At 35.6% G+C, this 13,469-nt stretch overlaps 1 protein-coding gene across 5 annotated transcripts in view; it reads left to right on the top strand.

Annotated features, from left to right (window-relative positions):
• The window catches only part of LOC138711203 (acyl-CoA synthetase short-chain family member 3, mitochondrial), a 330,810-nt gene that overhangs the window by 252,356 nt on the left and 64,985 nt on the right, over nucleotides 1–13,469 (top strand). For all 5 annotated transcript variants that reach the window (XM_069842584.1, XM_069842585.1, XM_069842587.1 and 2 more), the window contains exon 3: nucleotides 9,323–9,470. In XM_069842584.1, coding sequence (XP_069698685.1) covers nucleotides 9,323–9,470 — 148 coding nt within the window. The remainder of the gene's footprint in view (nucleotides 1–9,322; nucleotides 9,471–13,469) is intronic.

Here is a 13,469-nt window from a genome sequence, read left to right on the forward strand (position 1 = left end):
TTCCTCCACACAAACAATCTCGCATCTTTCTCACAGTTTTCTACGGCACATGAGTGCGCGCCGTTTAAAACTCGATCAACCGAATTTTTCTTATAGCTGTGAACTTAAAAATTATCGAATCTTCCTCGAATTTCAAGGCACATATTTTATTTGGTATTTACTTTCAAAAGAAGAAAATGTGAGGAGGACGTTCCTCCCTTCCCTCCCCCGAGGAACCGCCACTGGAGTGTATAGAAACATTAATTACCACGCAGAATAATGCATTATTATTATTATTATTATTATTATTATTATTATTATTATTATTATTATTATTATTATTATTATTATTAATAATAATCATGTTTTATTTTCGCTGGCAGAGTTAAGGCCATAAGGCCTTCTCTTCCACTCAACCAGCCTTAATCAGTACAATACATATATTTAAATTACAAATATTTTCACTACACTTAAAAGGTTCTCCAGCAATAATCTTCACTACACATTTATTTAAATTTAGATAAATCTATAAGGTAAATTAGTAACTTAATTTATGAGCTAATTTAATTCAATGAATTATAATTAATTTAATATTTGAGATAGCTAGTAAAATGATGAAAATTAATTTAATATAAGCTTACTAGGACTATGTTACAGGGAGAATATATATATTTCTATTTCTATAATGAGAATATTAATGTAATTGCCATTAGAGGTTTTGTAAATCTATTTAGAGAAATTAAAGATAATAATAATAAGAATGGACAGATGTTAGTTTCATTATAAGTAACAAATATTAATCAGCAGGGAACGGATTTATATGGACTAAAGATATATGAAATATGTAAATATATATGTAGTTATTTTTACCAAAATATGGAATTAAATATGGATTTTTACCAAAATATGGAATTAAATATGGACTTAAAATTATAAAAAAATGACTATGTACGTTAAATATTGGTACATTTTAATCAAACTAAACAAAAAATATAATGGACGTACCTTATCTTCCAATGTAGTTTCAACAAAACACAATTTTTATTGTCTGTTACCATAACAATAGGTTACAAACATTTCTTTCAAGTGCTGAAAAGTGAATCTTCTTCTATTGTCTCTGAGGATAGATTTATACTGACTAAAAGAGCGTTCGACGTCACAAGAAGTAACTGGTACATAATTCAATTTCACAATGTCTGCTGGGGATAAGTCCAAGTTAATCTTCACTGTTGATTCACCACTCATCACAGCAACAACCTTTTGTAGTTCTTCATATCCAGGGTTTTTTGAAAGTACAGTGTCCACCTTAGCTCTTACTGCATCTGCAACTTTACCTCTACCACGATTCAGTTGTTCCACAGTACTATTTATAATTTCAAAACTTTCAGATAGTGAAAGGTGCCTATTTTGGAGACTTTTGAGCGTTTTTATGATGCATGAAAATGTATGCTGAATGTGAGCTAAGTCATTCTTCACACTTATGTCACAGGTAACTGTTTTCGCAGTATCAATTGAGACTGCATCTTCAGGGTCCAATGCAAGGAGAACATTGTTAATAGAGTCTATATGTTCGGCATAATATTCAACTGCTTCTAGCCATGTACCCCATCTAGTTAAAATTGGCTTTGGTGGCAATGGAATTTCAGGGTACATTTCTTTCAACACGTTAACTCTACTGGGAGCTTTGAGAAATACTTTTTTCACTGATGAAATCAACAAATCTACTTTAGGGAAATTGTCTCTGACCACTTCTGCCACACGATGAAATGCATGCGCCACACAAGTAAAATGAGTCAATTTAGGATATACAACAGATAATGCTTGTCCAGCTTTGACCATATAAAGGGCAGCATCGCTAATAAAGAATAACACATTATCGTACATAATACCCTTTGGCCACAGGATACCCATAGCTTCGTTGAACAGTTTAACTATAGTTTTGTTATTGCACTTTTCTAGAACATCACAATGTAAAAGAATTCGTTCAGAATATTGTTCACTTAACAAACCGATAACTACATTACCAACAAGTCTACCTTCTTTGTCGGGAGTCTCATCAATGGAAACCCAAATTGAACTATCTTTAATTTCATCTCTTATCTTCTGTATTGTCTCATCGTAGATGGATGGAGCATACGTCTTCCTAAGTGTTGACTCATCCGGGATTGTATGTTGAGTATATATTTCAAGGAATTCCCTGAAGTCCATATTCTTTAGTTTGTAGAGAGGAATATCAGCAGAGATGAGAGAACGGCACAGGTCGATGTTAAACTCAGATCTTACATTCGATGTTGTTGGTTGTGTTAAAAACAATTGTCTCTGCTTGGAATTTAGTTGTTTGTTGGCCTGATGTTTACTAGTTGTAATGTGTTGTTGCACCAGGAACTTTTGTGTAGATGATACTGCACACTGACACAAATTACAAAATAATATTTTATTGTCAGTTGATAAACCATCTTCTTTAAATTCTGAAATGTAACTTGTTAGTTTTGATTTTAAATTGACTGAATGACGTACTTTTGGCATATTTACCGTCTTTATAGTATGATTTACAAAACTGAACCTATGTGTACTCTGACTGGCATTTAACTGTTGAGCTGCACAACTGAAGTCTGTTAAAAATTTTAAATTAAATTAATACAGTTTTGTAACTTACTTTCCCATTGTTGATAGGACTGCTAATTTTCAAATAACTCTGATGTTAAAGGGATTACTGAACATGTGTTTAAATCTCTATTGTTGAAATGTATTTTTAAAAGTTAATGGAATTTTGTTTTGTTTTATTGTTAAACCTAATATAATATGGACTGTTTTATATGAAATATGGAAAATATATGGAAATTAACGAAAATATGTACTAAACTCTAAAATATGGAAAAATATGGAAAATAAAAGTAGGATTTTTCAACCCTACACATTGTGAAACATAAAGATAATGCAAAATATAAATTATATTAGCTTTATAAGTAAATATGTATTTACATATAAATCCTTTCCCTGTTAATCAGCAATTCATCTGTTAAGTAAGAATTTATGTAATTTTGACCTAAATGAAGCTATTGTCCAACAACCCCTTATATCACTCGGAAGCGAGTTCCAATTTCTAGCAACTGAAACTGTATAGGATGAAGAATATAAAGATGTCTTGTGGTAGGATATAATGAGTAAATTGTTATAATGAGATCTTGTACTTAGCTGATGATATGCGGATAAATTTTGAAAACGATAAGCCAAATATATTGGGGTAGCGGTGCGCAGAATTTGAAATAACAGAATTATTATTGCTATTATTATTATTGATATTATTATTATTATTATTATTATTATTATTATTATTATTATTATTATTATTATTATTATTATTATTGCTGTTGTTGATATTACTGTATGAAATGTAAACACTGCAAGTAAGAATAATAAAGTAATGAATAAACTCACCTCTGAATTCAATACGACTCAACGCTTGGTCGCCCGAGTTGCTTGTCTTGCATCTTGATCATAATAATAATTATATCCATGAACAGGTTTAAGATAAGATGTGAAATTCCTAAGTTATTTTTTGTCAGCTTGCTAGGGATGATAATACATCAATATTACAGTCGATCTGGTTGGCGTGTTGCTATAGCGCTGGCCTTCTGCGCCCAAGATGAGGGTTCGATCCCGGGCCAGGTCGATGGCATTTAAGTGTGCTTAAATGCGACAGGCTCGTGTCAGTAGATTTACTGGCATGTAAAAGAACTCCTGCGGGACAAAATTCCAGGATCGGTGTCAGAGTTCCCGAGTAGCTCAGTGGTAGAGCGTTGGTACGTTAAACCAGAGGTCCCGGGTTCGATACCCGGCTCCGGAACAATTTTTCCCTCGAAATTATTCAGATCAACTTTACAGGGAGTTATACCTGAAATCTTGATTTGCATAATACACGTCACTGTTCGTTAACAGAAAACCACAATTTAAGTCACACGGAGTTAGTGTGCACTCGAAGTTGGTTGCTTGACGGTTGTCAGCCCACTTTGAGGTCTGTGGATATAGAGGGAAAAATTGGATCGGTGTCAGTTAGAGTTCCCGAGTAGCTCAGTGGTAGAGCGTTGGTACGTTAAACCAGAGGTCCCGGGTTCGATACCCGGCTCCGGAACAATTTTTCCCTCGAAATTATTCAGATCAACTTTACAGCGAGTTATACCTGAAATCTTGATTTGCATAATACACGTCACTGTTCGTTAACAGAAAACCACAATTTAAGTCACACGGAGTTAGTGTGCACTCGAAGTTGGTTGCTTGACGGTTGTCAGCCCACTTTGAGGTCTGTGGATATAGAGGAAAAATTGGATCGGTGTCAGTTAGAGTCCCGAGTTGCTCAGTGGTAGAGCGTTGGTACGTTAAACCAGAGGTCCCGGGTTCGATACCCGGCTCCGGAACAATTTTTCCCTCGAAATTATTCAAAATTCCAGGACATCCGGCGACGCTGATATAACCTCTGCAGTTGCGAGCGTCGTTAAATAAAAAATAACACTTACATCATTATTATTTTCTATGTTTACTTTATACTTTATAAAGTCTATTCGTATTAAAACAATTATATTTTGTGAATTTTTGAGAGTGCGATAACTTTTCAACAAGGGAAAATTCCCCCCCCCCACCATTAATTCGCAATCTTAGCCCACCATGAAAACGGAATTAGTGCAAGATGAACTTCATATTTTGTGGTTTTTCACGCTGTCCATCTTGCCTCATTCTCTATTTAATGTGTATTTCTTTTAGTCGTATCAGCATTGATGACAATTTAGCCTCTTTTGGGTTTCAAAGTGTCACTGAGATGCAAATCTAGTCTTTCAGGTGAAGCTCCCTGTAAAGCAGATTTGAATCATTTCAAGGGAAAAATTGTTCCGGGGCCGGGTATCGATCCCGGGACCTCTGGTTGAACGTACCAGCGCTCTACAACTGAGCTACCAGCTCAGTGGTAGAGCGCTGGTACGTTCAACCAGAGGTCCCGGGATCGATAACAATTTTTTGCCTTGAAATTATTCAAATCTGCTTTACACTTTACAGGGAGCTTCACCTGAAAGACTAGATTTGCATAATATATACGTTACTGTGTACGTTAACAGAAAACCACAATTCCAAGTCACACAGAGATTGTGTGCACTCGTTGTGGGTCTCTGGCGTTTCGTCAGCTCACGCGAGTTGTGTGGATATAAAGGGAAAAGTTGAGACTGTGTCGGGTGGAGTTCCCGGGTAGCTCAGTGGTAGAGCGCTGGTACGTTCAACCAGAGGTCCCGGGATCGATACCCGGCCCCGGAACAATTTTTCCCTTGAAATTATTCAAATCTGCTTTACACTTTACAGGGAGCTTCACCTGAAAGACTGGATTTGCATAATATATACGTTACTGTGTACGTTAACAGAAAACCACAATTCCAAGTCACACAGAGATTGTGTGCACTCGTTGTGGGTCTCTGACGTTTCGTCAGCCCACGCGAGTTGTGTGGATATAAAGGGAAAAGTTGAGACTGTGTCGGGTGGAGTTCCCGGGTAGCTCAGTGGTAGAGCGCTGGTACGTTCAACCAGAGGTCCCGGGATCGATACCCGGCCCCGGAACAATTTTTCCCTTGAAATTTGTCATTGAGATGTTTTCACATTCGGTAGGATTCACATACTGTAATTGGTATCAGGGAACATGAAACGGAGAAGTAAGTTGCAATTTTAGAAATGGTAAGCAAAGGGGGAAAATAGGTTAAAACCTAGATAGAACTCCAGGCTCTGTAGGAAACCGGTCTGATGGAAATTGCATTTAACGCTTGTAAAACTCCCTCGTCCAATTGCGCTTTAAGTATGAAATAAAGACGCTGTATGCATGGACTTGTCATCCGAGAGTGAGACTTTCTATGAATATATAAAACAGAATGACGTCAATGTACCAGTTACTGTTTTCCTCGCCTTTTGAAATGTATTAAATTATGTGATAACAGTGGCGGCCGGTGAGGCATTCTGGTGGTGGTGCCAAAAATGAAAAAAAGTTGTACGCAAATTACCCTAGTGAAACTGATAATCGCAGCTCACGTTTCATTCATTCATTCATTCATTCATTCATTCATTCATTCATTCATTCATTTATTCATTCATTCATTTATTTTATTCCATAGATCTTACATGAGCAATGAAGCTTTAAGATGTGGAACATGTCAACATTTTACAATATTACAATTACAATTTTTACAAATTTTTATAGTTTTACAATTTAGTAATTTTCTACAATTTTTACAATGTTGTACAATTTTTTTTTTTACATTTTGGCGAGATGTAGTGAGATGAAATGAGGTCCGAGGATTCGCCAAAATATTACCCGGCATTTTCGGTGGGGAAACCTCGGAAAAACCCAACCAGGTAATCAAATCAAAGGGGGTAATCAAATCAAAGGTGTTGATGCCAAGGACTCGCCATAGACCATCCGGCTTCAGTCCCACGACTGTGGAAAACCTCCGAAGAAACCAAAGTCCAAAGGGGGATCCAACCCAAGCTCGAACGCAGCTCCGGATCAGCAGCCCAGCGAGTCTGCCGACTGAGCTACATCGATGGCTCTACTAAAAGTATACAATACATAGCCAATCAGATTATTAAATTTACAAACGCAAACGATCATTCATAAGTTGAGCTATATTATAATACAAAACAATTTAATTAAATTTAAGGCATAAACAATTCAACCAGTTGTGATATACAGAAATTGATAATACATATCATGCAAACTACTTCAAATTACAAACACAAACAATTTATCAGTAGAGCTATATAGATTACTATTCAATTTAAAGCATATACAATTCATCGGCCAAAACTATACAAATATATACAATACAAAGTAGCATACTTTCATTAAGCTATACAAATTTGTGCAATTAATATCAAGTAGATTAATTCAATTTATAATCATAAACAATTCATCAGTTGAGCTACACATATTACCATTCAATTTACAGTAGGTCTATATACAATTCATCAGTAGAGCTACACAGACTAGTAATCATTTTAAGAACACATACAATTCATCAGCCAAACTATACAAACATATACAATTAAATTAGTTCAATTTACAAACTTAATTTCGTTAAGCTATACAATTCATATGAAGTAGATTAATTCAATTTATAAGCTTAAACAGTTCATCAGTTGACCTATACAGTATACTATTCAATTTACAGTACATACAATTCATCAGTTATGCTAAACAAAAAATACAATACATAGTAAACAGATTAAGTCAATATAAAAACATATTTTTACATTATGTTAAATAAAACACATTAATTAAACCAGCTATTTTACCAGGTGTACAGTTAATAATGTATCTAGTAACAGTTACAATAACATTTCCGAAACTAATAACGAAATTTACAGATACAGATAATCAAAACTTTCACAGTATTGTAAGTCAAATACAAATAAATTTCATAACAAGTAAAATTACTGGCAAAAACACACGAGATAAACAGTGATATAGATAATAAACGAACACGTTTGCATTTTATTTAACAGGCCGATGAATCCAAGGCAGCGGCCTGAATAACACATCTTCATGTCCTGCATAGATCTCATGTATCGTTAACAGAAGCATCAACGATAGCAACAGTGTAGCGATATTTAGTTGCCGCAAAATAAAACAAATATTACACAACATTAACAAACAGTTTTACATAATATGAAAAAAATATTTATCTTTCTAAAAAGAACCATGACTATCCCTGCATTCAATATAGTTAAACGGATAATACTTTACACATTCAAATCCAAGTTATGTGCATTAGTTTTGAATTGGCAACATTACATTAACATTTGGCGCGGAATTTTAACTTGTGTTTTCGTGAAAGTCTGCGGTTGATGGTTCCCTTCCTAAAGTCTCCAACAACCCTGCCATCTAGCGAAATTTCTGTATTACTGTGCTCTAGCGGGCGGAATATTAACTACTGAGTCAAACTGAATTCGGCTCAAAATCTGCCATAAGAAACGTATATAAACTAGAATCAGTAGCCTTTTGTACATGGTTTTCCTAAGGCGCTAAGACAAATGTCGGGATGAGCCCTAAAAGAAATGGGCCACGGACCTGCACTCATATCCCCATTAATCTCTCTAATTACTTAAATTAATCAACTAATTACATATCTCCCTCTCATCGTAATTGAGCCATCATATAGCCAAATGGCTGGTCTCAAAATTGAGACGATTCAACAAGGCTCATGACAACGATCACCTCCTACATAATAGCCAAATTGGCTAGTCTCTTATACATGAGACAACTCATCTCGCCTAAGGTATTCCGTGGTTTTCCTCAGGCGTAAGACAAATGTCGGGATGAGCCCTATAAGAAATGGGCCACGGACCTATATGCCCTTCCCCATACATATTCCACCCATATTATAAACGATGTATGCCCTAGTTCAGATAATATAAATAGTCTATTAAATATACGAGGTCACTCTATAAGTCGCAAATTGAAAGGACAGGGACCTCTCAAATTGCAGATTAGATTTCACGGCGCTTCTTCCGACGGCCTTCACATGCTTTGTCATCGAACAACAGATGACGGCGTCTTGCCATTCTAACGGCAAACACCAGCCAACTCCTCCTCGCCCCGTTCCGTGATCAATTGATCAATGTCAGCCCCCTCGCGTATGTGGTACCTAAGAGGTTACGTCCAATTTCGGCTTCCCCTTCAAAATTTTCTAGAGCTCCTTCAGGGGAGCAGCGTAACCCGGAGTGAGACTAGTGGCCAACAGGCTTGGAGCTCACATATTTAGTTTTATACAGCCCCCAACCCACTTGCAAGGACGCGTTTTGCGTACCTTTTAAATTTTCCTCCCAATTCTCCTTCGTTTTTTTTTTCGATTCGATTTTCCTTTTGTACAGTGTTACATGGATGTAGGCAGTGCCACACAGAAGTGGCTCCAAAGTTCGGAAAAACGTTGCAAGAGTGCGTCCCGATCTGTGCGCGGTCTCGTTCAGATGAAATACGAATAAAATGTGTAGAAATAAACTATTACAACTCCTTTTTAGGATATTATTTTTTATTTCATTGGCGGTGCCATGGCACACTGGCACTACCCCAAAAGCCGCCCCTGTGTGATAATATCTCATGCAGGACACAATCCTCCATTTGCATGCAGATAAACTTAAAACTAAGACAGCTTCTCGAAATGGCTGCCCGTGCAAACTTGGCGCCTCATTAATCCAGTTTAATTTAACAATATATTATGTGTACGTAATGTAGCGTCGTCTTAGTGCTTGTCTTTGGCGCTGTGACTTCGCCACACGCACGCCTGTCACTGACTTGACGTGTCTCATGCTTCTGCAGAACTGATACTGCAGCAGAAATACCACGAGGCGTTCAGGCGGTCCTTGGAAGAGCCCGAAGAGTTCTGGGCCGAGGTGGGGCGGAGCGTCACCTGGACCAAGCCGTGGGATCGGGTGCTGGACAACTCGGATGAACCCTTCACAAAATGGTGAATATCACCTGTATTATTATTATTATTATTATTATTATTATTATTATTATTATTATTAGTTATATTACCGGTTCTTCTGTATGGTTGTGAAACTTGGACTCTCACTCTGAGAGAGGAACATAGGTTCAGGGTGTTTGAGAATAAGGTGCTTAGGAAAATATTTGGGGCTAAGAGGGATGAAGTTACAGGAGAATGGAGAAAGTTACACAACACAGAACTGCACGCATTGTATTCTTCACCTGACATAATTAGGAACATTAAATCCAGACGTTTGAGATGGGCAGGGCATGTAGCACGTATGGGCGAAACCAGAAATGCATATAGAGTGTTAGTTGGGAGACCGGAGGGAAAAAGACCTTTAGGGAGGCCGAGACGTAGATGGGAGGATAATATTAAAATGGATTTGAGGGAGGTGGGGTATGATGATAGAGACTGGATTAATCTTGCACAGGATAGGGACCGCTGGCGGGCTTATATGAGGGCGGCAATGAACCTTCGGGTTCCTTAAAAGCCATTTGTAAGTAAGAAAGTATTATTATTATTATTATTATTATTATTATTATTATTATTATTATTATTATTTTGTTTATGCACACATGGACAAAGTATTAGCAAATTGAAGATTTTTAAAATATATTTTTACAAAATATGATTCTTCAATTTAGACTACAGTTGAGATTTTTGCGTATTCCAAATTATTAGCAAAATTGAATATTTCTATTGTATATTTTTAGAAAATTTAACTCTTCAATTTGGACTACATTTGATATTTTTGCATATTTACAAATTATTAGCAAAACTGAAGGTTTTTATTGTATATTTTTACAAAATTCGGTTCTTCAATTCGGAATACAGTTGACATTTTGGATATTTCCAAATTATTAGCAAAACTGAAGATTTTTATTTTATAGTTTTACAAAATTTGACTCCTCAATTTAGACTGTAGTTGACATTTTTGCTAATTTATAAATTATTAGCAAAATTGAAGGTTTTTATTATATATTTTTACAAAATTAGCTCTTCAATTTAAACTAAAGTTGACATTTTTTCATATTTCTGTCTGTTGTAATGATAGAAATATGCAAAATTGTCAACTGTCGTCTAAATTGAAAAGTCAAATTTTGTGAACAGAATTATCATAAAAATCGTCAATTTTCTTAATAATTTGTCCACGTCTGTACTTGTATTTTTTTTAAGATGGGACATGGCAGGAGCGTTGCGATCGGAAAAACAACTGAATGTCACATAGCGTTGTAGGCCTGTTGCTATGGTAACAACGGTTGATTTGCCAAACTTACCGTTCCCACGTGGTGAGTGCTTAATAACTCTCTTGGAGACATTTATTGTGCACACAATGTTAGCATTGGCACATTTCGTCTTTGATTCTCTGTCGATTTTTGTGTTGTTTTTTTACCTTCGCGTCAATTGCCAATTAATGTTTTAACGTCAGCCATCTTAACGACAATTGCTAGTTTCCAACAGCTGGCAGCATGGTAGTCCATATTGGCAACATAGCACTGTAGTTCCAAGCTCGGCCGCTTAACTGTCATGTCCCATCTTAAAAAAAAAAGTACTGTATAGTCCTGTCCAAAAGACAACTTTGAACCTCATAAGTGACACCAATAAGGCATCACCCATGAGGCAACTAAGCCAGGAGATAATGGGGTAAGATAGTCAGTTCCTTTTCCCACAACAAATCCTCAACACACAACTCAATTTCAGAATACACACACTATTCGACTCCACGCTACACTACACAAACGCACCCTCACAGGGGACGAAAATAATAGAAGACGCGAAGACCATCCAGTTGTTTTGTAAAGATACAAGGAGTGCCTGGTCACTCCAGAAAAATTGAAGCAGAGCAAGGGCTTGGTCAGAGGTTGAGAGTGTGGCATTGTTTCGAACGGTGATCTTGCCTTCTTCTCAAAAAGTGAGGTCCGAACAGAAACTTGGTCACAAACAGAGAGGAAGACTCTATGGATCGGTGGCGAGACATATATTGCGGATTATGTTAAAAATATCTTCTTTCCTACAATCTTAAAAATGACTTATAGTCGATCTAGCTCCTGAAATTTTCTAGGAGCTTGTAATAAGAGAGAAAAGGAAAATGTGAGCTTACCTGGATGTGAAAATTAAAACATATGGCTTATTAGTGCCTGATTGAAAGGTTTCAAGGTGAATGTCCCCTGAGACCAAATCGAAACTTCCAGTAGAAGATGGCGCTCAGTTGGCCTTGTTTATAGCCAGGGGTGAATGAACTCACTCTTGTAGGCGTGGAAATGGAAAATTAGTCCTGACAGTACACAATGGATTTAAGAATATGTTCCCATTGTCTGTACAAAGCTGTACGACGTGCAAGCGTGGAAATTAGAGCTGGATCACGATACTATTGGATATATTAAGGCCCGATTGTATAAACCATTTAATCTTAGATCAGAGGTTAAATTGATCCTTGTTTCAGCTGAACTTGGAATTTTGTGTTGTATAAAGTCTAATCTGAGATTAATTTGTCTCAAACTAAAGTCAACTTTGACTGAAGAAATTTCTCCGATTAAGTTAGATGATCCAAGTTCAGTTATTTCTTTTCTGTTTGAAATATACGAGTGACAGATTGTGCAAATAAAATATCCATTATTATTAATATTAATAGATATGATAGGTACATTTATATATATTTCTTTCAATTTCTTGCCTTAATACACAAACATTCTTATATTTTATAAGGCTCTATCGTGTTCAGCAGTATCAAATAACATAACCTATAATTATATTATGTTTATAACAACCATTAATTATTAATGGATATGATAGGTACATTCATAAATGTTCAATTAACTGTATTACTAAACGAAAATTGTCGTTTTATAAAGCTTTATTATGTTTAGCAGTATCAAACACCATAACATGATAACAACTTGGAGAACAGTCAACCTTCTTCTTATTGTCCGCCATTATTTACAATGCACAAAACAAACCAGTGTCTCCAACAGAATGTAATACGGAAAGTCGCCAAAAAGTAGTTGTAAAGTCGCTAGATTTCTCATTATCGACAAAGAAAGATTAAATTTGGTCACTATGGGGTGCTGAAAAGGTCACCAAAACCCTATTTAAGCAATATAAAAGTTAAAAGAAATTGTTGTTGAAAAAGAGTTAAAATCGCTAGATTGGCAACACTGAACAAACCTGTATAACATGGTCCGCGTATCACCTATTTCACCTGTTTATGCGATGTTGCCAAGTCCTTTTCACGTGAACTTGATTGCATTTGAACCAAGGTAATTTGATCGCAGAAAAGTTTTATACAATAGAAGAAGTGTCTGAACTCGGTTTACTTTTCGATCTTCGATCAAAATTGATCTTTAGTCAGGGAGTTTTATACAATTGGGCCTAAATATGATGCTATGTACAACCATGATACATTACAATAAATCAACTTAAGTAACTATAAATATAAGCATAATAAACCGTAACAAAACATTTATAACATAAAGTTTCTCTAAGGATTCGTAACATGAAAATTCCTTTATTAATTTTATTATAAACTAGCCGTACCCGTGCGCTCCGCTGCACCCGTTAGAAATAAATATAAAGTAATTACATAATTAAAATAGGACATTTGATCCAGGGAACATTCGTGTTTGATAGAAGGATAAATCGTTTAATATGTTACTTAATTTAAATTGTATTTAAATAATTAAAATGCGATCATTTTGGTCCAGAGACCACTCATTTGGTGCAATGACAATTCCTTTAACATGTTTCTTAATTATATTATATTATATTATATTATATTATATTATATTATATTATATTATATTATATTATATTATATTATATCAGAAGTTACTGTAATAACATTATAGCATTATGTCCATCTAGAGAAACTGCACTTTCCAATGGTGAAATAATAATTAATTATACAAATCGGTTAATTTAGCTTTCGATATTACTTCATACAAACACAGAAACATTCTCTGTAGGCTATCTTTCATA

The sequence above is a fragment of the Periplaneta americana genome, chromosome 12 (genome assembly GCF_040183065.1).
Source record: "Periplaneta americana isolate PAMFEO1 chromosome 12, P.americana_PAMFEO1_priV1, whole genome shotgun sequence".
Lineage (NCBI taxonomy): Eukaryota > Metazoa > Arthropoda > Insecta > Blattodea > Blattidae > Periplaneta > Periplaneta americana.